At 31.3% G+C, this 27,194-nt stretch overlaps 1 protein-coding gene and 1 long non-coding RNA gene across 8 annotated transcripts in view; both read right to left on the bottom strand.

Moving 5' to 3' along the window:
• Positions 1–27,194, bottom strand: part of LOC127716175 (uncharacterized) — a 151,609-nt gene that overhangs the window by 84,811 nt on the left and 39,604 nt on the right. The window lies entirely within an intron of this gene.
• On the bottom strand, positions 539–26,509 carry LOC127716173 (uncharacterized). 7 transcript variants are annotated; one of them, XM_052222301.1, is made up of 5 exons: positions 26,303–26,503; positions 25,468–25,710; positions 24,807–24,913; positions 19,356–19,429; positions 539–943 (listed from the first exon to the last, which is right to left on the bottom strand). In XM_052222301.1, exons 1-4 carry the CDS (start codon positions 26,361–26,363, stop codon positions 19,391–19,393), a joined length of 450 nt encoding a protein of 149 aa, XP_052078261.1. In that variant the 5' UTR covers positions 26,364–26,503; the 3' UTR covers positions 539–943; positions 19,356–19,390. The 7 variants fall into 7 exon arrangements, with proteins under 7 accessions (XP_052078261.1, XP_052078259.1, XP_052078258.1 ...); XM_052222299.1 differs by having other exon boundaries at positions 24,663–24,913; positions 26,303–26,501; XM_052222298.1 differs by having other exon boundaries at positions 24,682–24,913; positions 26,303–26,494.

Here is a 27,194-nt window from a genome sequence, read left to right on the forward strand (position 1 = left end):
AAAGAACCTAAAAAAACAGCCATATCCATCGAAAATCAACTTTGCCGTAAAATTTTATAACAGACACTTTTTTAGAAAGGTTTGTTATGTCAGTACTTCGGTACTAGCTGGGCTCATAATAAATTGTACTAAAAGTGAACCAAATTTTCCATAAAGCAAGGAATCGATGAAGTTGTCCCTCTCTTCTCCTATATCTTTTTTTAATAAGTATTCGATTAAAAATATCTTCAAGTATATTCTCTAGAATTTCAATATCTAGTATTATTTTCTATTCTCGTAAGTATGTTTCCTTGTATGTATTCCTTATACAAGTGATTTTTTCAAACTTGTATCTTTAGAAACATGTCAGCGACAAACAGCACTTGTTACTTTTGTTTTTTTTTAAAATTCTTTCGATTTTAAAAGAGCAAATAACAATTTGCGGATGTTGAGATACAACCTGTCAGTTCGGATACATTCTTATAAGTAAAATGAATGAATTATATATTGCTTGAATTTGCATATTCCCATAATATGTCACAGATAATAATAATTTGAGGACGAAACGAGTTTTTTTTATTTACAGATTCAACAAACTGTTTAATAAATGAAGCATGTGTCCTTTAATCGAATTTTGACAACTATCTGCAAGATTTGATGAACTGACGATTTGTTTTGCAACAGAAACAATAGCAAACAAATATCGAAAATTAGTTTAGTCCACTGTTTCTGCTGTCTTTGTAAACTGTTTCAAACTATCCGTTATGATTTATGAAATAAACTTTGTTTTCTTCTGCCTGCATGACACTGGTTTCTATGTTGGAGCGATCTGTAATTTGTTTATTCTTCTTGCAAGGTACTTCATATTTCCAGCAAACCAAAATGACAGAGACAAATATTAAAAATATCAAAACCGTGCTGATGACTATAATCGATGGTATTGGTATTTTACTGTCATCGATGCCTATAAAAAAGAAGTAAGGATAACATCATAAATACAAACATATGATCGATTATTCTTGCAACCAATGTCACATAATTATTTTCACGTGACGTACATGATAAAAAATACAATATGCTTATTATTTAAGCTTGGGTTTAACTCGACACTGTTGATTTATTGCATACTTAGTTCTTTTTTTATATAAAATTCAATCTATATACTGAACATATGGTCGAAAAAGGGACCAACAACCCAATAACTGACATTAGGAGGGGATGTTACAAGAATAGAGATGACAAAACTTATGTTGATCTTGACTCTCCTTCCTGTGATGCACTTTAATCTTTTGAAATTTCAGTAGGAAACATTACTTAACTTATTCTAAAATGAAACAGTTATTTGATTTCAAATGGTGGTCTTAAGAGACTGAACAATTAATTATATACCAATGTTCAGTTGGTTTTTTCTTCGATTGTCAGACTTAGCCATTGCGGTAAATTCAGACCTGTATCTACCTGTACAAACCAACAGCATACTGTATTGTACTCTTGTTATGCTAAATATCCCCAAACTGAGTTTCTGAATTTTAAAGTTAAATTAGTAAAATGTCGAAAGTAATTTGTAGTTTAATTCATAATAATGTTATCCTCTACTGATATAAATTCTTACTTTACAAAAAACAGCCACTTTTCCGCTTCCTTCTGTTCTTTCGGAAATATAAATGATTTTCTTGCAGTATAATTTTTCTGCCAGTTTATACATGTACATATACATTCTAATACATTTAAAATTAAGGTTACTAAAAAGACGAAAAGGTATGCTTTATTTCGATATCTCTTTTATCAAATTATCAATGTGAATACATGGAATTAAATAATGAGTATAAATTATCATATAATAACTCAAATAGGATATAGATACACAAATTTAGGTAGGGCCAATTCAGCGCCAATTTCCTCTGAATTTACTCCACAACAGGGCCATACAATGTGTTGTATAATAAATTTCTGTGTGTACTTAAAGTTTCTTTAAATCTGTATGTCATTACTTATGGGACACATCCACCCGTCTCGTAAATATATATGTGCACCAATGTGATTAAGATCTCAACATATATTGAAGATAGTTCTTAGTTGCTGCCTGCATGTATATTCACTACTATATGTCATTTGTGGATTTGGTGTGTAATCAATAATAGAAATCTAATATCATGAAATCATAATATGTCATAAAATATGTGCCATATAAAAAGCGACCAGACCACACGCACGGATCGCAAATGATACCCAAACCTCCTACTTAATGTATCGTATGCAGGGCGTTAAATGATAATTCCTCTGACGACTGCATATACAAATTCCATTTAACGTGCTTACCACATATACCAGACATGTTTTCATCAATATTTTTATGGTAATGCTTTTTCATGTCGACCTTGAATTTGGACGGAAGATGTCAAAGGACTTTTAAAATCATAAATCAAAGTCTGACATATAAGAGTGAGAAAATAGCGAACAACGACGATAGTACAAAGAGGGTGGTAAAGGGTTATTTTTGTGCAACGTGATTTGCCATTTTTATGTCACGTGCAGCCGTGAAAAAGGTTCGTTATTCACCGTGTTTCGTGAATTCGGTAAAAAGATCAACGTGCAAGAAATTTTAATTACTCATACTATCATTATAATATTTATAATCACATTTTTGAACACGAAATTGAATTTTGGTCTTAGGTAAGGCATTTTTTTTTGTGTAATAATACTCTAGTTCAGAGAAACAATACGCATGTGCAAGATCGATCGTGATTTTGCGTTAGCGACTGATTAAATACGAGATTTGATGAACTGGGGGCATTATCAGTTTATTAATATATCAGATCGGCATCGTTATTACTGTAATCAGATTATTTATAAAAAGTGATTGGTTACACTGACAGATTAAAACAGACTATTTTGACTGTTATGTTAATTAATCCTAATTACAAAAGAAACGGTTTGATATGTCACCTGACTTTGCGTGTGTCCTTCACGCAAAAATGGACAGATTCATGCTGTGATGTTCACTTAGCAGATATATTCAATAAATTACGAGTGCTATTTCATTACCATATCTTAGGTTATAAAAATAAAAGTCAATCAACACCTAGGCCATATATGGTATCATGAAGTTTTACCTTAAACTATTAATCTCACCAGGCGACAGTTCGACAAAATTAATATACCCTTAATAATTATAAACATATTCTGACAGTTACCGTCAAAATACTAGCTCTGATTGCATGCGTGTATTAAATTTACATAAAGGTATTGTTGTGCTTAATTCAAATGCATCAGATATTAACAATATTTGAAAGAAGGGGGATCTGGGTCGTTCAGCATTTTATCTTGTCTTATCGTGAAGGATACATAATATAGTATGCAGACTATCTAATTAATTTCAATGATATTTTATAAGATCTTAAACAGAATAAAAGATACTTTATATATTTTTTTATTTCTTCAGAAAGTAAATTTTCACACATATATATAGTTAGACATTTGATTACATACTTTAAATGAACAGTGCTGTTGTATATTTATTTTTGTGTCAGAATATTCACGTTAATAGGTAGAAAAATGATAATAAATGTGAAAAAAAATATTGTAATATTACAATTTATTTAGAAAAAAGTACCCCCCCCCCCCCTAGACATAATAAAAAACAATGATTGTCGTTTTGTCGAAAGCAAGGAGTTCTTCAAGATTTATGATTGAAATAACTGCCTACTTGAATCTTTTGACATACATCCTTCTTTTTGTCAAGCTTGCGAAATTTATTTCGCGTAAGCGAGACTTGGCGATCCTAGATTCCGTCGTCAGCGTTAACGCCGACTGTGTCAGCATTTAGGTTCAGTCTGTGGTTAAAGTTTTGTTTTACATCAAAATCTTTGTCAAGCATAATGGAATTTCGGGAAATTAGGACAGAAGCTTTTTTATGTCCAAAATACAGTATCCAGGGCAAAATTTTGCAAATATTTATTTTCATTTTTCCGTATTTTACTACTAGATGGACTTCGTTTTTCCTTAACAGTTAAATTCAGGTTTTGTCTGAGTTAAAGTTTTTCATGCAGTCATCAATAACCGTTTTGTTAAATCGTCCAGTTGCAAGTTAAAAGCATATCCATGCAGATCAAGATCATGATAATGATATATGTATGTTGAAACTGTTTTGTTCTATATTGCGCTGGACTTTTCACTTATTTGTTCAAAATGCAACAGTCCGAGTCAAGACATTGTATAGCTTATTAGTGGGTGTGGCTTTTTTGCTAAGAGTTTAATTCCATACGACGACCTGTAGTTTTTGTTTACATGGTAACTTTTTTTATTATGGGTTGAACAAGGAACGTATTTACTGTTAAAAGGTTAAACAATTAGACTATTTATACAATATTGAAAGCATAACATTTATGAATCCATGGTTATATTTCATTGAATACTTCGCATAATATCATTCATGATATCGACTTTGTGTTACGACCAGCAACAACTTTTCAAAAAGCTCCGTTTTACATGATAATCATATGGGTTAAATTGTTTATCTATATCCGCCCGACACATGCCAAAGAGAATAAATTATGTATTGTGTCACCGTTGAATGATATACTGTTTTGGCAATTAATGCCGTTACGTCAACATGTATCAGGAAATTATTCTCAATCTCCAAAGATGATATTTCTGCACATAAACTTCCTCAAAGTTCTTGGAAGCTTACAGGGACTTGTAGGCCCTCGTTCCTTCTTTATCAAACATTTCGTTTTGGTTATTTGTAAGGTAAATTTCAAGTTTCCTTCAAATTTCTTTCCCAATTTTGTCCAGTAATTTTCAAACACTAGTCCTCGAAATTCTTCACAATATTTTTTTTACTTTATTAAACATAAACATAAACAAAAAAAAACAGATGACACTCAACGACTTCATAGGTAAATGGGAAAAAGGTGGGCGTCCTTAACATCGAATATTTTGTACCAAATGACTTTGCCCCCAGTTCATCCAAATCTCGCATATTCTCACATGAATTTTAATTAAACGCTTAACCCACTCAGAATTCTAGGTCGCGAACAAGCTTTCCCTGAAATAATGTATTCCCAGTATTCTATAAATTCAAATTCAATGAAACTGAAAATGTTATAGTCAAAGTGAAATGACCAAATATACAAACCGTACAAATATCTGCTTGATTCAAAAGGTAGGACAGACTTTCATAATCTCTCTTAATCGTGTTCAAAGATTGTTTCAAAGATTTTGGCTAAACTATTAGTCAGCAAATATTTTGAAATCAGTTTTTTCCCTAGTTCGGATGGTGATATAAACTTCAACAATATTTTGTCTTTACATCATACAGTTTTCGTTTGTTCAGAAATTTATGTTGATATTCTCTGCTTTACCTTCGACATAATTTATAATCGTTTTCATAACAGTGTGGACGAGACTAGTTGGACGGCAAACGATTTAATGTTTTCTAAGGTCAAGACATTGGTCAAGTGACAAAAGGTCAGATTTTACGGGGTTTTTTTTGTAAACGTGCATACCTCGTGGTTTTTAGACTCATAGTGTCTTATTTGTACTCCTACATTAATAAAAATTTAAGTGTTCAATTCTTGAGTGAAAAAGCTTCATTATTCTTTATCATGATTATTATTAAAAAGTGTTGTTAAAGTATTCTAAATTGACGAGTGAAGTGAAAAAAAAATTCTGAAAAGGTACGTAGGTCCGCGGAAAATCCCTAATTATTCCTTAAATGGTATGGTAACATGTTGAGGGTATAAAATATGAAGCAAACCCATTTTTTACATTGAATTTTAATGATAATCGATCCAAAATTCACTAGACACGAAATTGTGTCAGCTTATTCGTGGCGAAGTGGAGATCAAAGGGAGATAACTCCGTTCACTCATCGTAGGAAGTTGAAGTGGGCAAAATGGCACTCAGTTTACCCGCACTTTTCGATGAGCAGCAAAAACAAGGCTGGAAACCAACGAGAACGAAATCCACCTCAATCGACGGGATACTATTGTGATTGAACTTAATCATTGTGATTTTTTGATAGCTGGAAGTACGATAACTTATATCACAGGATATTTTTCGGACTAGACAATGTCAATATTATTTATTTCAACAGTATGCCAGCCTGGAATCCTTCGAAACATTGCAATGGCGGAAAATTGTTTTCGGACATGTGTACGTTCATCAAGGACAAGTGTAACGATATGAAGGACGATAATATGACCGCTAATGAGACAATGGAGGCTCTCAATGAACGCTTCATTTAGGAAAGTGATAAACTTCAGGATACGGAGAAAACCGCGTTGAATGTAATGACACTTGGATGCTTTCTCGGCCCGTCGGGATGAAACCTTGTTGATTCACGACACGAAAATCAACCGATGAAGGTTGTCTGGACTGGAAAGATCGGTGACGCATACCGAACTGGTAAGAAAAGCCCAGGGAAAAACAGGCAGGTGATCGTAATGTTTGAAAACCGCACTGATCGTTTTAAATTCCTGGCAAGTAGGAAAGAACTTAAACAAACTGATTTTAAAGATGTATATGTTAGCGAAGATTTGACGCCGTTGCGTTTTAAGCTCTTTCAACTGGTACGAAAAAATGAGGACGTGAAAAATGCGCATACACGTGATGGTAAAGTTCATTTTATAAAGAATGGTGCTGATAGAGTGGTGATCGCATCCCCGGACGACCTTTTAAAACTAGGAATAACTATAATGTGTATTTCATTGAGAAACCATGTTTTTAAAAATTCTCATAACTTTAAATTGTTCAAAACAAATTCGAGTTACTGTACGAGTTCTTTAGGAAACAGTGAAGACCAGTCATAGTGATAACTAAAAGTCACTGCCATTCATTGAAGTGCAATTTTTCAGTATATAAAATAAAATTAAATTTTCTATGATTTTATATTTAACAGAAACATAAAGTAAACAATTCAACAACTTCAATATAAAATTGAAAACAGGAAAATGTTTTATCAAAGAGACATCTCTCTAAACAGAGAAACCACGTCCCGCCGGTCATTAACTTGTAAAAGTCTGTTAACGACCGGTTTTCTGGTCCCTTTTTTTCTGTTTAAGACCGATAGAAATTATTACTGTTATCCAATAAGAGTAGCTAATTCTTAACCGATATGAACTAAAAGTTATAATCACCGTATTAAACAACCCTCATCATAATATTCTGTATATTGAATGACAAGAAAGGTTTTTGACTTTTGATAATAGCAGAGAACATTTTGCAATTCTAGTATAGTAGATGGTGACCGATAGGTATTTATTTTTGAATTTTTGTTACAGGCAGATTTTTCATCTAGCAAATAAAAAGTTTCAAAAGGAAAATTACTTTGTTTGCTGTTTACCTCCAATTTTGACCAATTTAAAGTTATGTATTTTTTCTAAAACTATGAAAACGGAATTGTTTTTGAAAGTTCTTTCCTGTTGCCAACTCTGTCCTGTTACTGAAGATTCTTTCATGTTACCGACAACTCGGAGGACTATATTTTATTATAATTCTTAACCTTATGTGTGATATTTGGTTAAAAAGATATTAACATTTGACACAATATTGCAAGATTTACTATTAAACCACAAACAGTATATTTGATTTATTCCTCATTCCCGTTAGAAACTTTTTAAAATTGATTCATTTTGGTTACAAGAAAGAACAACTTTTGTTGGTTCCAGATTTTACACTGCCATATTTTAATACTACATTTATCAATGTTTGTTCTTTTTTTTGTGCTATTAAAATACAGGTTCCAAAGACATTTTTGTTTGTTTTTCCCATTGCAAAAATAAACACATGTTGTTATATTGTCTCATATCTTGGTACAAGAAGCTTTATCATTCTACGAGACCACGAGGTCATGAATTTTCTGAAGAGAGTATAAGATATCATTCACCTTAAAAAAAAATCAGCTAGAAAGAATGTCGTCAAGACATCGGCGATGTTCAGTTTTGTTTTAGATAATTCTGACAAAAATCACGTTACTCTCTTGAAAGACACATGAATCATAGTTATTTTGGCAGGATCTGTTTACTCCTAGAATGGATAATGCTGTCAGCTAATTTGTACTAGATTAATGAGAAAGTCGTATGAAATATTTTGCACACTTTTAACTTAAGTCATACTTTTGCTTATCCAATAGCAGTTATCTTGTCTTACAAAAGTCATATTCAGCTTGATACCAAGAAAGTTCCTTTAAATTAGATTTACGTAAGAAAATTAACTCCGATATATATTCATTTAATAGTAAAATATTTTTTTATGCATGGCTATTCTAAAAGTAATTCTACTGTATATATACTTTTTATATTGCATAGTATGCACTTTTTGTTTTGAAACGAGGGTAATGCAGGGTTGTCTATCTTTTGTCAGGAGAAGGTATCAAAAAGAATTTTGTATTATCAAATGTTAATACAGACAAGAGTTGTAGGGCTTTGTTCTTTTACAGTGCAGCAATATTTTCATATGCATCAAATTATTTAGCAACTTGTTAGTTCATTTTAATTAGAGCTTTGTACTGAATGTCTTGTAAGATACTCCTTTTATGGATAAACCTCAACCCCTTATTTTCTAAAAAAAGTGTTAGATCTTTCCAACCATCTGTTTAGCTATGCATTAAATTATAATCAACACCATGCATGAAAATATCTGATAGCCTGTTCAAAATGTGTAAATGTGGTCTGAACATATGGTTTTTTCTAAAACTCCTTGACAAAATTAAAATAAAACATGTAGATTTTACAACGTGCAAACTTGAATTATACGATTTCGGTAACATCTTAGAGAGATCTGATTACGTGTTTAAATTATGTAATGGAGAAGAGAGTCTATGGATGTTTCTTTTTATAACAAAATATCACTTCGCAAAAATACAAACTACAACACCAAAATCAAATGAGCTTTCTGTAAATTATCTCAAAGTCGCATTGAGGCTCAAGACATGGAGATAATCTCTCACCTTGATACATACTTTCTACACCAGCCATTGATATACCAGAACTTAACTTCTCGTGTCGACTGATGAATAATATCAAAACAACGTCATATCATATAAAAAAGGCTTATCATGGTAAAGAGCTCCTTTTGTTATGGTAAGGGGCCTTGGACCATTAAAGGTCACGCTGGACCAAGATTTGCGAACCAAAACACCCTCTCCGCTACGATTCAACCCCTGTGTAGGAATACAAAAGCATCTATGAAAAAAAGTGTGGCTGACAGGTTTTAAATATGTGTTTTTTTTTTACCAATTCAATACCGGACAGAATACTGTAAATTATTGAGTGATAGATGTCTACTGAATGTTCAAGCTGACAAAATCGACTCAATTCTAAATTAACTGTAATGGCAGATGACAAAAATCCCTATATCTATTTTTAAATTGAAAATAATGTTGTATGGTATGGATGCCAATAAGACAAGATAATACAGATGTAGGAAACTGCAGGTCTGCATCCGGTCATCAAAGACGTGCAAAACAGATTCCGTGTGGAAAGCTATAAAAGACCCCGTTTAAACAAAATGTTATCAATTTCACTGGGCTCTTTGGACGACTAAGAGATACCGGATAGTTAAAATAGGATTTTTGTGGTCATCTTTAGATGTAATCTCTTAAATTGTACTAGTTCGCAATTCTGTCTAGAACCTGTAAACAGAACTAAATAATTTCTAGCCTCTACATGTTATACAGCTACCTTTCAGAAGACGTATCGACACTCACGAAGATATATTTTGTCTGCAAATTTTAGTTTCTATCAATTGAAATTCCATTAAAATCATTTAAAGGATTTCATGATAAATTTTAGATACATTAAGGATTACTAATTTTACCGAAACATCAATATTCCACAAGATTCTAATGTCTCATATTTGCTGTTTTTATGACTGTCCATTTTGTATCCAAAATGGTACACATCAATTGAAACTAGATTTTCGATCAAAACCCTTGACATTTGTTTGCGATTTTCATGATAAATAAGGCATTGGGCACATTTAGTGTTTTAAACCTCTTTAAAATGTGTTTAAATTTAAGTTAAAGACGACGGTGTCATTTTTTGTCAAGAGCAATACAGCTTCTTTTTTGTTGTTTGAAATTTTATGGTCAAATCGAATATCATAAAGTTCTATCTGAACTCTTTATTGTCTTTTAATTTTGCGTGAATCTGTACAATTAAGTCACAGAAGAAATGTTATTAATCCTTTCTGTGGTCTTGCAAGAAGACATGTTGAGAAAAAAATCTGTAGACGCGCTTCGGACACATGCAATTTACTACGTGTTGTTTTCATTGTTTACGACAAAAGAGATGATTTCAGCTTTCCAATAGGAAACTTTCCATTTCTATGTAGCAACATTCTAGCAGCACCTCCTTATGGAGTATAAATCTGCAAGTTGATAAATTCAAGGGCTTGAATTTGTAATTAACATGTGCAATACAAATGAAGTCATATTTGGAGCAGGATATGCTGACCCTTCTAGAGCATCTTGTATAAATACCATATTATTCGCGAGGTTCCTGTTGATTTGTCTTAACTGCTGTCATGAAGTGTTTTGTAGACAGTGGGTTTTTATTTTAATCAAATTTTTTTTTGCATTAATTTTGTCGGCCATTTTTCTACTTCTAGCTAGATTCTCCTTTTGGTATCTTCCCTTTTTTTTAAATTATGAAATTTTTTATGAGATAATATCTTTTTTGGGAGTACTGGTAGGTAATTAATTTTTTTCCTAAAAAATGTGTCAAAGTTCATATCAGTTTAAACATGTTATTTTCGATAGTTGATGACGTCATAATGACAACTTATCATTCACTTTATACATGTAATAAACAAACTTTTGAAAGAATTGAAGAATTGTACTATTGTTTGCAATTGGCTTATATTATACAACCTCCTTAATGCAGGCGATGAAACCAAGACCAAAGTACTGTTCCTGCTTTGCTGTGCATTTTTGTTATCATCTACTTATCTTTCACCAGATCCGTTCTACGAGTGATCAAGGAGAAATGCATTATGGTAATGTGATTGTTCTAGACGTATTTATTTTATCAAGACATCATATTCTATTCATATTAATTGGTGAGCGTTGTCTTCAAAAACAAATTGATATACTCCCTTTGGATGAACAATGTTTGTAAAAGTTGGTTCACATTTACGATGAAAAGTTTTACAATCAGGCAAGTAGACGTACACACGAAGACATAATTGTTGAAAGCCGTACAGTGACTTATAGTTGTTAATTTCTGTGTCATTTGGTCTCTTGTGAAGAGTTGTCTCATTAGCAATCATACCACATCTTCTTTTTTATATATAAGGAAAGCCAATGACTTTGTTCCAACAAAGTACCGAAAAAACTTTATGTAAATAAAGGCAACAGTAGTATACCGTTGTTCAAAAGTCATAAATCATTCACTTGCTTTGTGCATTGAAATCGACACTTTCACCTTTATGACGTATAATAGAATAATATATTGAATGTTGTTGCCTATGATATACGAAAGGAAAGTAAGTAACTTCATAATTAAGGCCAGAATGTCTTCGCCCTTATAGTATAATGTGATCGTCACTTGATTTAATGTCGTATAAATCAAATTACAAAACAACATTTGATTCTGTAAGAAATATCATTTGTAAAATTTGAGTATTAACAATTACTGTAAATGTAACCTCTGTTGTACATTTATTAAGCGGGGAATGTTAATAAAACATTTTAAATAGAACTAAAAATGCCTAAATTACAAAATGTTTCTTTCTTAAATTTTTTTATGCAACTTCAACACCTAGCATGCATTTGAATGTGTACCCGGTATATGATAAGATGAGGCGTATGAACCGTTGCCAAGTAGAAGCGAACATAAGACTACAATAAGATGAAAGCATGGCTCATTCGCTATGCTCCTTTATAGCTATGGCATATACAAATGTGTAGCAGAGGCAGAAAATCTTATAGGTTTTGGCTAAAAATAGTTACTGTAAAGTGAGAAATTGTCGAGAGTAGGTTGTTTTCGGTCATTTTGCGATTAAGATAAAATCGCTAATCAACTCCGTGTCGTTAATTTTATGTTTAAGCAGGATTATCATGATTATAATCAGAGACATAAAACACGAAAATAAAATTGGCGTATAAGTTTGTCGACTAGAAATCGCGAAAATTTTCTGAGAAAATAAATAAACCATTTTTACTATCTCCTGTGGAAATATTTGTCAAAAAATGAAAACAACACGTGAAATAATTGCATGCGTCCGAAGCGCTTTCCTTGATTTACCTTCATCATGAACGCTCAACACCGAATGTTTGAAAGCCGATGATGTATAAGAAACGAAACAGTTGAAGAGCTATATGACAAAACAAACCCTAAAGAAATAGCCTAATTCATCTAAGGTCAACTTTACCCGAGGGAGTTGAAACCTCAGTTTTTTTATAATTTCAAAATGTATAAACGGACAGTTTTAGAAAGGTTTGATGTAAATCATGTCAGTACCAAAGTACTGACTACTGTGTTGATGATGATTAAATCCAAACCCTATTGTATCCCCATCTTTTAATGTTTTTTTAGTTATGCTTATAAGTACGAATGAAAAGTGAAACATTGAACGATAAGGTATCTTACGAGGATGAAAAAGTCGGATTTGCTAAATTAAACATGATTGTTTATCACTGCCATAACATGTTTTCCCTTTTTGAGTCAGCGCTTGAAGTAAGCCAAAAAATATTTCAAATTCCCATGTTTGTTTGCTATACAATTTAGGTCATGTAAATAAAACGGTCAGACAAAAAATAATTAATCCAACCTTCGATCTCGTAAGATGTATATTTTTTTTTCTAGCATACACCTCCATATTGACTGATAAAGGACTCATAATTCATCGATCCAACCACTTCTTGCAATAACCAAGTTTAAAAATAACATGTTGAAAATATTGGTTTTTTCACAACTAGTTTTATGATATTCCCTCACATTTTCCTTTCTTTTAAATTTCTAACCATGCTGATTTTCGGAGATGATCACTAGTGATTTATCTGAGAAAACATAATGAAATAATTGTAAAAGTCTAACTTCATTTAAGTCATCATTATAATTGAAAAAGTCATTTTTGTAAGATGTATTTCTATTTGTATCCATCTGATGAGTCAAGCCTTCTTCAGCTGATTTTTATAGTCCTTTCTTATGTTGTACTGTTACACCACTGTCCCCGGTTGAAGGGAGGGTTGGGATCTCGCTTACATGTTTAACCCCGCCACATGTCGGGAGTCAGGAGCCTGCAATTCAGTGGTTGTCTTTTGTTGCTGTGTAACATATTTGTTTTTCGTTTCTTTTTTTTAATTTTTTTTTGTACATGAATTAGATCGTTAGTTTTTCTCGTTTGAATTGTTTGACATTTTTGATTTCGGGGCCTTTTATAGCTGACTATGCGGTATGGGCTTTTCTCGTTGTTGAAGGCCGTACGGTAACCTATAGGTGTTAATTTCTGTGTCATTTGGTCTCTTGTGAAGAGTTGTCTCAATGGCAATCACACCAAATATTCTTTTTTTATATTCTATCGTTTTAAACATCGCTCCTTTCTCATGTTTCTGAATATCAGAATAAAACCTTAAGGTAACACATGCTAAAGTTATTTATTTTCATAAATTAGAATCAAATTTAATTCAATTTAATAAAAAATCGATAAACAAGAAGTAGATATATGGTAAATGCAAAAACGTTATACGCCAGAACTCAGCTGACTAAGTAGTCTGACTAAAGTAATTCTATTTAGTACCACTGCAGAATGATTTTTTTTTCTCGTTCTATTGTTTGACATTCTGTTATGTCGGAGTCTTTCATAGCATAATATGCGAAATTGGTTTGCTCATTGTTAAATGCCATAAGGCAACCTATAGTTGCTTACATCTACGTCAGTATGTCTCTGGTTGATAAGTGTCTCTTTGACAATCATACCACATCCTTATTTCATTTTACGTATTATTTGTTTCCCTTCCGTGTTAGTTTTCTCTATCACGTAATATAGATACGAATATTAATATGTTTATGCGTCCTAGGCATGATTTATTTTCTAATAATAACAAGGGGGTTATTTATTTAATAGGCATCGTGTGATTTAACCCCCAAAAATCGTATATGTTTCTTTGTTATAATGTGGATCCGCATTTAAATAATCTTATAATACTGTATGTTGCTGTTTGTATTTCTTATTTGTAATTTGCTGACGTCTCATTGCTGGAAATCCAAGATTTCATTTACATATAGAAAAACATACCAAAAAAGACATAAAATATTATGTGAAAAACTATAAGCAATCTATAAATAAAATAAGAGGTTTACGTATCCGTCATTGATGTATGGAAAATAGGTCATTGGAATTATTATGTCCTTCGTAAAGTCCAAGGATAACAATCAGTTTCCGCATAATTATTGAACGAATGATTAATACATACTCAAGAGGTTATTGAAGTTAATGGCCTCTTGATAAAGTACAATCACTAAATTTATTTTCACAGATGATAGCGGATATGTTCTAATTGTCGTAACTACAATCCCGTCCCTTTTTCCCGAATGTGATCTACCGAATTAGACTTATTACCGGGTTTGTACTAACACGAGCAACATGACAGGTGTACGTCTGCTTGTCGATTTCTTTTTTAGCCATGGCGTTGTCAGTTTATTTTGACCTATGAGTTTGAATATACCTTTGGAATCTTTCGCCTCTCTTTGACAGTAGAATTGATAAAAAACTAGTCCGATTCTACATATACCTAAGTTTTTTTCTCAATGAAAAGTAAAATTATAACCTTCATTAATAACGCAAGTGTATGATACTGTAGCATAACTGCCAGAGTCTACCCTTTCACGAAATATTTTTAATAGAACTTGTTTTATAAAATGTGCCCTGATCACCAAATAAACAATAGTTGTTAGTTGTATAAAAGGCATAACAGCTTATTAAATAGTGCTTTTCAACTAGAAGAAACATATATTTTTCAAAATACATCTTCAATGTTGGAATTGTAATGACGCATTGCCAGTTTTATTTTATTTTTTTTATTATTTCATTTTAATTTATTATTTTTTAATAGCTTTGGTGACAGCTCTTCATCTCTTCATTTAGTTAAAACCCAAGCCAATTAAAAACTGTAAATTATCGTTACAACCTTTATAAAGTGGTGATGGGTATGTTCAATGTATGCAATTATATACTTTATTGCTATATTTTGCACGTTTCGTTCATACTCACCATACTATGTCCGAGATTCTCAATAATAGATTATCAATGATTTGAATATCGAAATTATAAATTAAAACTAGTTTATTTTTATATTTTCAACAAATTGTTTAATAAAGAGATAAAAAAAGGTTATACAAATCCTTAAAACAAATTTCGACAGCTATCGACAGGATTTAATAAAATAGATTTTTTTGGCAGCAGATACACATGCAAACAAACTAATATCCATTCAACTAAACATGGCAAACTAGTTCAGTCAAATTTTATTTTATTTGTTCTTTTTTTTTCTCCTTTATTTCATTTTCTTTTCAATTAGTTTTTTGGGTTTTTATTTGTATTTTTTTCTTTTATTATTTTTTTTATATATACATATGCATACTTTATTGTAACACAGTCAACCCTGTTCGTCACAGTTTCATATAATTACTCGCCAAAATGTAATACTAAAAATATACTAAGGAATGAGCGTATATACATAATATTTATATTATATGAATTTAAGGCGCAATTACTATATAAGTAAGCCGCCTACCAAAACCAGTAATAACAAAAACAACAGTAAAATTTTCTACTAACTTAATCCATAATGTCAGAATATTTATTCTGATTTTTGAAAATAAACTGTATTCTCCTGTGCATTTATGATACTGGTTTGTGTGCTTGATCGTTCTGAACTTAGCCCCTGTTCGAATGTAATTTCTATTGATTTTAGCGCATGATAGGGATTCAGATAACCATCACTGTCTATTCCACAAATGCCGATATCCCCAGACGAACTTCCACTGTTTCTCACGTCATGCCCATTATTTATGGAAGATTCCCGATTCAAAAAGCCATCATCTACTTCATCGTACTCGTGTGTCTCTCCTTGAGGCGGATAGTTTTCAGATACATTGGTATGTGTTGTGTTATTGTGATCTGTACCTTGCCATCTGTTCTTGCAAGATAATTCATATTTCCAGCATATACAAGTCAGAGAGAAAATTACTAGTGACACTACTATAAGTAAAATCAAACCCTTGTAGATGAGTTCTTCTATGTTGGGGTGGCCTATCAAAAGATATAAGGATAACATAATGAATGCACACAAATGTTCGGTTATTTTTCAACCTTTACCACATAGTTATTTTTATAGGACATTTTGGATTGAGATACATGATATTTTTTTTAATTAAAAAAGATGGCAAAATGCATTATATTGCATTTAAAGATCATGACTATCCTTCTTGATGTATACTTCATTCAACTGATGATTAGTGTTTTCTACTATCTAAGCATACAAATGCTATTCTAGTTTTCTAGAAAAAATCTCACATTCACATTGTAAAGAATTTCAAAGAAATCTAAAACCAACATGGAAATAAATATAATGTATGTACTTAGTGAAATTCAGGATATCTTTTTAACTTTCAGAAGATATTTTGATGAATACCGGTTAAGAAAAGTTACATTCAGTATAAACCGTTACTGTCAGCTTCTATTTTATCTTATAATACAAAACCAAGTAAATTTTATTATCAACTGAAATGAAAAATCGAACATTTTGAAAATCAACATGAAGTTACAAAAGATTCTTGCATAAGCAGAAACTGTTCCATGTATTGAATATAAATACTCATGTAAAATAATTCATTCGGTACGACTAATGCATTTTAAAAATCATACGGGTTTGAAAGGTTTTATGATGAATGATATTTCTGACTATTCAACGGTTTCACAAAACCTGTAAAAGTTGATTGCTCACTATCTTTAGTTTTAATGTTTCAAGGTATACTCTCTGTGTTTTCTCTAAAAACAAATTACAGAAATAAAGTTTAATATTTATTTCAACTAAATGCTAACTTTTATAAATATATACATTTTTTTGTTTAATTTCAATCAAAATATTTACTCAGAATTTCTTTCCTTAATTAGTCTAATTATGTGATAAACATAGAGCTTAATTTATGAACAAGAGTCCAAATGGCAAAAAGATTAATTGTAAAGCAAACTAATTAGTGTTTTGTGACAATGTTCAATTATCTGTTATTTAATTATAACAAGGTATCCATTAATCTTTTGACAACAATAGAGCACTTTTACAGTAATACTTTTCAAATATCTTTTGATGTAGGAATATGTATAAATTAAATGAAAAAAAAAGGACTCAATCTTATGCAAATTTGTGTTATTAATTTAGAATTGTCATTTGGTCGTTCATAGACTGTATAAAATTGTACTTTGGTTTACGAAAATAAAGATATATCTATATATATATACCATTTATCCCACTTTATTTTGTTTCAAGTTTTCCTTGGGCAAGGCTTAATTTCAAAATTCTCAAATAAAAATGATTTATGTAAAGCTTGAAAAATAAATATTAAATTGAAAATCAATATGCAAATGATTTTTTTCTTAGTTAATCAAGAAATCTTAAATTCTGCTTTAGTTAATCTCCAGCAATTTGTTAAAGATAAATAGCATGTGAAAAAAGTAATGCCATGTAATGCAATGTAATGCATGAAATTACACAACTTTTTGCTAAAGTAATGCATTAAATTGCAATTACATGTAATGCCAAATTACATGTAATGCCAAAATTGCTGCATTACACATTACATGCAATTACTTGGAAAAATGTTATGTATTACCATGCATTACAATTTAGCATTACCCCATGCCTGATGTGAATACATCGAATTAAATGATGAATATAAATACTCATGTAATAACTCAAATAGGATGTAGATACCCACTTTTAGGTAGAGCCAATTCAGCGCCAAGTACCTCTGAATTTACTCCAAAACAGGGCCATACAATGTGTTGTATCACAACTTCCTGTGTGTACTTTAAGTTTCTTACAAACTGTATGTCTTTACATGATACCAAATAGAAATGTCTCAATATGTTCAAAACTGATCTAAAGCTGTCCGTCAATAATGTGTTTTCTCTAAATCATTTACAATGTGCATTAAATTTGTAATAAAATTCTTTCCACATTCAAATAAAGATTCTTTTAGATCATTATTTATTGTCTTTGATATTACAATTCAAGTTGGTTTCAATAAATTTGCATTGCTATTTTTACCCAATGAATGATACAAATCCAGAAGTTGCTGGCAATACCTCTGTAAAACATTATCGCAATCAATTTTGAATGCATTAAGCTTAGTTCGAGCACAGAATGAAATAAGTAGTGTATTTCACTTATATAAAACTATATTATGCAGTAAAACTATATTTACTGCACCAGAAAATGTCGCTTCAGTGATGATTATGACCAAAATATATGTTCATCCAAATCATGATTCAAACGATTAAAAGCTGAAATAACCGAACTGGACCAAGTTTATAGTAAAATACAGACAAAGAAATCAGAGCTATGAATTTCTAAATATTATAAAATTACCACCAGAAATTTCATGAAAATGATATCAGCATTTTAAATCAGGTATCGAAACTGACCTTCCTGACTGGTGATACCTTCGGTAACTAAAAGCACACCAGCATGTACATCGAACTCAGTCCTGATACTTCAATTCCTGATCATCCCCAGTTTTTAATTGGGTTTGTGTTGCTGAGTTTTTTTGTATGTTGTGTCATGGGTACTGTCGTTTGTCTGTTGGTCTTTTTAGCCATGGTTTTGTCAGTTTATTTTTGACTTTTGATTTTGAATGACCCTTTGGTAATTTTCGCCTCTCTTTTTAACGTTTTATTTCATTTGCGTACCCTTGTGTTCTAACAATCAGGCTACTTGTATATACAACAAAACCTTTTAGATATTTTTTTCTCCGATTGTTTTAACTATAAAATATAAATAAACGGTGTCGAACTGAAAAAAAATAGTATCTGGTCCCCATACCGTTAAGTTGAATTCAACTGATGAGGAAAAACGAAATGAAATAAAAGCAATATTAATGACTAAAAAAGTTATTCCCAATTTTTTGTATGTCCCACCTAGGTGTGTGATGTTTTTCGGTCTGTGCATCCGTTCGTTTGTTCGTCATTCCGTCCTTCCATTTCTCCATTCGTCCGTTTGTCCCGCTTCAGATTAAAGTTTTTGGTCAAAGTAGTTTTTGATAAGGTTACTTTTTGTACTAAAACAGCTATGTCTAAAAATTGACAGTGATGTCTAATAATAAAAAAAAATGTTTATAGCTCGTAAGAGATGAAATGAACAATGTAATTACCTTCATCATGATCATCAGTTGTGACAGCTTCTGTGCTAGGTGGTACTTTTAAACATCCTTTCACATGGTCGCATCTGAAATAAAGATATTTGATAAATCTGACATAATCATTTACAGTTTGTTAAGAATCGGGGTAAATAAAAGTTCGACATACATGTACACACCAGGTTGCATCTCTGTAAAAACGATAAATGCAATGCCCCATTGGAATTTCTTTTACGCTTAAAGTTGTGTCACATTAACTATAAAGTTTCAGAAAAAAATCATATCCCTCAATAAAACGTTCACATGTACTTTTGTTAAGTCCAGAAGTTAGATAATGTCCTCTTTCATAACCATTTTCATATTTTCGATAAAAAAAATTGCCAAAAATTTTGAGGATGAAAACTTAGCCCTCACATTTGAAAGATGGGAAAGGGGGGGGGGGGGGGGGGGATTTCTTCCATGTCCGTCTCCTAGGCTTCTACACACACATATATATATATAATTCGTCTAAATAACAGCCCAACAATGTGAGATCTGTAAATTTGCGGAAGCAAATTTTTGTTCTTCCCTGGCCGGGATTTATATATATACCCCTCTAAGAAAAAAAAAATACATACGTACAAACAAAAAAACCCAAACAAGGAAACTAATCACTTATACATATATGAATACCAGTAACACATTTAAGATTTTTTAACCTTCAACGACGTATGATTTATTTTGTCTCGTTTTGAATTTTTGTATCCATATATTTTGGAAACTAAATACTTCAATCTTGTTTTCGTGCTAATTGGAGTAAAGTAATATTCGGGTAGACCAAGCAATTGATCACATGACACAATATGTTTTCATTTCCCATCCCAATGTCCAAATGAGTGATAGTTTAATTAATGTTTAAACTGATCTGACGCTATCCCATTTCGACTTGCACAAATTCATTGAAGATGAAACGAAAAAAGTAATCTTCCGTATACCAAGTATGGTAGTTATTTAGACGACTCGGGCGATTTTATTCTAACAACATAGCAAACTGAAGAGAGTATCGATAATGGAAAGATTTTATGTTAAACAGTAACTTCGTACAAAGTTTATTTTATTTTAGCATTTTGGGACTTAGTTAGCATTTTTATGAATGTAATTTCTATGAACACTTTTCATATAAATCATAGTTAGAAAGCAGGGTTTTGGCTCAAATGTGTACCATAAAGTGCATATAAACTAACTGAATGCACGAGAGACTCTATTCATAAAAAGATTTCGGTTTACATCTGTACTGTTTTTCTAAAGCTGAGGGCTGGGGGCAAAGTAGTACAAGTATATTTATAGACTATTTTCATAAAAAAAGCATAATATGAATACCAAATTTATGGAAGTTTATAGGATTATCAATGCAATTCCATATATATGCACAAAGATAGCTCTAAGTTACAAAATATTGAACATGTATTAGACTAAGTATACATAGAAGAAAAAACAAAATATGTTAGTTCTGTTCATAAGATTCCACCTTGTCATTCACATTTTAACTGGAAATTAAGAGAAACTGTTTTGTGAACTTTTGTTCAGCGATCAGAGAAAAATATAACTATGTACAAACTGTTGACTATCTATGAAAGATTGGAATCCTCACCCTTACAAACAAAGTTGAAACAAACAGAAGTAGCAGTTATTATAAGCAGCATTTATCAAGAGTACGAGTTCATAAGTACCATGCAATGCCATACATAGTATGTATCAATGTTCATTGAACCCTGAAATCGTCCTTTAGCATACAATTTGAAAATTTGCCTCACATTCTAATGTGACGTCCTTCTTTCGCTGTGTTCTTAGTAGCACAAACTTATTGGTAACATTCTTATTACTTTCTTTTGTATCCAAATAAAATATATGCATTTTAGCTGCTAACATAAAGTTTATTATATATTGTCATTCAAAGAACATATGTTTACTCTGCAATTAGTTTTTAAACTTATTAAATATGAAATTGAAATGTACATACTTCATGGGGAGGAAACGTAAACAGCCAGACATTTAAAAGGTATTTTTTTACTCATAAAATTCCGTTTTTGTCCAATTAGATTGGGAAAAAAAATCTTTATGAGATGCTCTATGCTCATTTTAACATAGATAGGCATTATATTTGTTGATATTTTACACTGATCGGGAACAGTTATGGAGAATGCTTCCCTATGCAGATTCTGACAGTTCTATTCTAAAGCAGTTTTTGACTGCTCTATCTCGTGAATAGGTCTGAACACCTGTATTGTTTATGCTTATTTAATTATTTTTCTTAAATGTTTTAATTTTTTTATTTATTTGTTTGGAAAAATTATCCGTATAATTTCCCGCAAAGTTTTCGAAGATATCGTTTCTACTTTTTACTAAATTTATTGAATTTATTATTATCTGTGATAGCAGGTTTTGTTTTGTGTTTTTTTTAGTTTTATGCCATGTTATTTTTGCGTATAACATCATTCCCTAAATAATACCAAATCAAAAATATACTATTACATTGATTATGTAATTCTATAGTGTTTATTCAGGAACACTCAAGCATTCCAACTCACATCTCACATGCTATAGCCATTATGTAATCAAATCATTCCATCTACTATAAAGAGAAAGCGTAGATACCGAGGGTGAAAATTGAATATCATTAGTCAAACAGAAACAGACAACAACATTGTTAAAATTGAAAATGTTGAAAAAACAAACTGCAACAACAACAACTTAATCAAACAAATGCAGTTTGAGTTAAATGAATTCCCCATAACCCTAAGATTAAACTCAGGTGCTACGGAATTCTAAGCTATTGGTGTTTGAAACGTTGCACACATCATGCTGCTCATGTAAGTACCAGTATGTTGCATTGGTCAGTCATATTTTGTTAAGACATTATCATTGAAAATATGACAAAATGGCGTTCGCAACACTTTCAAAAGAACAACGTTAACGCTTTGAACTGTGGTAAGCAGAAAATCTCGTAAAAGGAAACCAGGATATAATACGCAACTCTAGAATATTGAATCATCTGATATATACTTTATATGTAGGCGCTGCTGGAATGTTGCTACATATAAATACAAAATTTAAAAATGGAAAATTTAAAGCCTCTTTTATCGAAAAGTTAATTCTTCTCAGCTGTATTTGTCGTACCATTTTTAAAAGGTAATTGGGATTGATGTATAGCGAAAAATGAAGCCATAAAGAATGCCAGCTTCTTTATATTCATAAAAATAACACTTTATGAATTTCGTGCATCCGAAGCGCTTTTCTGGATATACCTGTATGAAACCAAACATTTTAAATCCAAGGATGTATAAGAGATCCACACATGCAGAGCTATATGAGCGAAAGGTACCTCAAATATAGCCTAATTCATATAAGGTCAACTTTTCCTGAGGGAATTACATCTTGTGAAGGTTCAGTATGCTGCATCACTCATAAGAATAAAGTATGCAAGCATAGGGAAACAGGTTCAGATTCTTTTTCTTGGTTAAGCTAATTGTTTTGTTCTTTTTGGTTTTGCCATCCCTTCCGAATTTAGATAAACGTTTTTGATGTTTAAATATTTTTGCCTAAAGTATAACTAAAGAGACTTCAATTATCGAAATGCGTGTCGTTGCAGTAACACAGGTATCGTTTATGTTATTTTACACAATATTTTTAAATGAACAGTAGATAAACTTAATTCTGATTTTCTAAAAAGAAAGATTGTTGATAAAGTAAAATAAAAAAATAATACATAATACATAACGTATTGCAAATTAACAGGATAAGGAATTATGTAACACGATGTAGGGTGAAAAGGCAGTCCAAGCCCGAGTTCTTTCATTCAAAATGCAACAGTTCTTTATTTTTCCAAAAACAAAAAAAGTTGATAAATGTTATAGATTGGAATTGGAAACGGTTATCAGAAAAAAAAACCATGTTTAATGAGTTACTAGGTACTACAATAACCAAATTATCAACGGTACAGCATTTTACATTCGGTTCGTTATGTTAAGTCCAATAGGAGAAAACTAAGCAATCTTTTTGTTTTTGTTTGCTTCATTGTTTGAATATCAATTATCCTTTATGTCGGTGTGTAATTCCAGTTACGAAGCAAAAACAGATATGTCGGCAAACAAGAAATATTAATACACCATTTTTAATTTTTTTTATAAAGCCCCTCAAAAAAATACAATTACGCACTTATGCACCTACATATAAGCAAATACAGGCAACAGAAGTATACCGCTGTTTAAAAGTCATAAAATCGACTAAGCGAAAACAAATCAATGTCACTAACCAAAACCGAGGGAACACACCAAGTAAAAAAGCTATTACACATTAAAAAAATATGTAATTAATAAAGTCATATATATTATATTGTCAGTACCAAATTCAACGGTTTTGGCAAAAAACAAGTTTTCTAAATCAGAATTCAAATTATCTTCTCAAGCCGAGCTTGAAAATGATAACAAATCGTCGTCAGCCATTTGTACACAGTTCACCTGCACAGTTGATATAAAACAAAGATACCGAAAAACTATCATTAAATATGGAATTTGAACAATGTTTGCCATTTTTATAATTCTTTTCAATAATGAACCGGTACAACGTCGCAATAAATTATGATTTTACAAGTCTGGACAATGATTCAGAGAAGAATTATTTCACAAGCTTTTACACCTTGTCACTTGGAAAATAAATATGAGCTTAATAGGTAGGTGGACCGTATTTATATGAGTATATGAGTACGTCATAGATCAGGAATTTAAACTTCTTTAAAGGAGTTAACATTATGCCTTGTAGAACATCGCAAATAAAATGCTGAATGTTATATATGGCTAAATCAGTTTCTCATCAACTAATGAGTTGTGAATGTCCTTTTGGTACCTTCAGTCTCTCTTTTCTCTTTCTTCTATTGTTATGCCTTTGATTATACATGTAGTTACGCTTATCACATAGTTGAAGCCAACGAAGGGTCTAAGTGAATTAAAAAAAAGAATATGGTTTTTGGGTTGACAGCCGCCCAAATCATAAGCATGTTTACATTTTTATATTATGTTTTAGATAAACAATGGACAAACATAAAGATGATTTTCTAGTTAATGTTAATACACATTTTCAAATTTTTTTATGAAGACCAACACACAATCACACACTGATGCACCTACGTATATGCAAAAAGTTATTACATACAAACATATGTAATTTATAAAATCTTAGTATTGTCAGTATCAAATTGAACGGTTTTTGAAAATTGTAATTCTATAAGAGACCAAAGTAGACTAATAGGATTGACAATATTAAGATAAATTTGAACTTAGATATTACTGACGTATTCCTGCTATACCCAGTATTTGGTATCTTATCGTTTTCCCCGGTCTCATAAGACGGCTTTATAATACAAATCTGTCCATTAGTGAAATTGCCTGTTTGCATTTCCAGAATTCCTATTTTCTTGTTTAGGAAGTTTACTAGGATTTCTCTATTCTCATTTAACATATTCAGATCTGTGTAACATTCGGCCTCTGTACCATTGTCAACTTCTAAACATCCGCTGATTGTTACTTTCGTGGGTATATCTGTAATAAACAATATGTAAAAGTTCGTTATTACTATAACAATCGTTATGTACTTTTATATAGTGCACGATATGTAATTCAACTGAGCTTTAAAGAAATCCATATTTATCTCAAGTTTGGAGTTAGAGGTGTAAGAAATATATATGTGTTGGTGTGTGTTATATCCTACATCTTACTTTTTTCTTGTTGACGAACAGCTGTTCAATGGGTAGTTTAGTCGTACCATTTTTTTATCTTTTTAAGCATATCTGTTCAAAATTTTGAATATTTAGTTTAGAGCACCACTGGCGAAATAAGGAATTTAAGTTCTTCACAATTTGGTTCATCAAATTATGGTTGTCATAAAAACAGAGTTTTCCATCTGTTGGAATTCTAAGAGGCAAGAATTCATGTTACAAACAAGCAATTTAAGATACATATTCAAACAACTTTTAACAAAATTGTAAAATCAAGGACAGTAGCGAGAAAGGAAAAAAGTTAGAAACCGACAGACGTCCATACAGAATAAAGCTTTTATAGAGTTGTAACTTTGCATGTTAGATAAAACTACTTACCTATTCCGAGGTATGCTTGACGCAGGACTACATCCCCGTTGATTGTCCCACATTTTTGTTCTCTTTGTTGATATGAAGATGTTTTACATGAGACGATATTAGTGAGTGGGCCATTAGTTTTTTTATGAACACATGCTGATGTTCTTAACTTCGAAAACTCGTCAATAAACTTTTGGAAATGTTCTACATTATAAGCATTACTGAGATCAGCTTTGACATGTATACAATGAAAGCAGTACATTCCTGAAAAACAAAAATCAAACTAATTTCATATCATATAAAATAATCTTGAATCCAAATCTTTAAAACACGGCATAGTTGCAAACTATATAAACTGATAATTCATATACTGTTGTTTGACTTTTCGTAGTTTCCATTTTAATTTGCAATGGTTTTGTCGGTTTCTCTTTGACTTATAAATTGTGCTGTCCCTTTGGTAACTTCCGCTTCCCGTTTACTTTGTGACGTAAAATGTGTGAAAAACACGGAAGAAACACATAAACAATTGTTTTCGAATATGAAACATAATGACGGTCATTGGAGTAACATCAGAATGAAAAAAAACCAATTTCTAAATAAGACATTTATGAGTTAAAATATGTTCGATAGATTGTTATCAGCGTTTCTAGCATTAGTTCAGAGAGTTTGCAGTCGCGAGTTAAAACATCCTTAATAAATTCAAACACTCTATCGTAGACGCACTTACTCAACACCATATAGCCATGGCAACTAACATATTATGCAACCTAATTTCACTTTAAAGTATATCAGATATTTTACAATTATTGAATATGATAATTCAAACATCGGGATCCAAATATGTTTAAAAGCTTACCTGTTGTTCCTTGTGAAACTAAAGCCATGCTAACCAAGAAAAAAATCATTTTAAACATCATTTCTAAAAAAAATAACTATAGCAGGAAAATATATGTATTGACCGTTTTATCTTCCAAAAACGTAAAATTGACTAATTTTGAATCATCTGTTATACTTGTTTGGAATAATTCACAATTATTCGTTTAATTAAGAGAAGGAAGTACTTCAACAATAATAGATCAATCCAAATGATTTTAAACTTTTACTTCCTATTTTTTTGCTGGGTTGGTCAAAGTCCAAAATCGGCTTATAGTTTGGTGATGTTCGGTCGGGGGAAAAGTGGATACCTGATTTTTTTAAACAACAGCTCCTACATTTTCAACCCTGATCCCTTAAATTTAACAGAAAGATTGCACATATGTTGAAGTTGTATCCATGCTATTATGGAATGTGTGTTAGGCTTTTCAAAAACTTAAGGATTTGTGTTTTTTCAGCAAAATGTATGAAAGAGGGTTCAATTTTTGTGTAATTAAATTCGCCTACAGATTTTGACTCAGATTCCTGATACTTCTTATTTTTCAAGACCTCGCAACTTACTATTGAAAGAAGGTACAAGTTTTTGTAAAATCAAATCCTACAGTTTTTTAATCCAGATCCCTGAAACTTCACAGAAATGTAATGTTGAAGTTTTGCACTTGATATCATGGAAATAAACCCAACTTATCATAGACACCAGGATTACATTTCCTTACGCGAATTGTTGTGTTTGAGGAATAAAAAAAAAATATTTCTAGACGGAATCATTGATCATCAAAACTTATGAAAGAGGGTTTAGGTTTTCAATTTTTCCCATAGTTTTCAATCAAGGGCCATACGTATTCACCATTAGCAAAGATTGGTCACATTTTTAA

Source organism: Mytilus californianus, unplaced genomic scaffold, assembly GCF_021869535.1.
Source record: "Mytilus californianus isolate M0D057914Y unplaced genomic scaffold, xbMytCali1.0.p SCAF_9, whole genome shotgun sequence".
Lineage (NCBI taxonomy): Eukaryota > Metazoa > Mollusca > Bivalvia > Mytilida > Mytilidae > Mytilus > Mytilus californianus.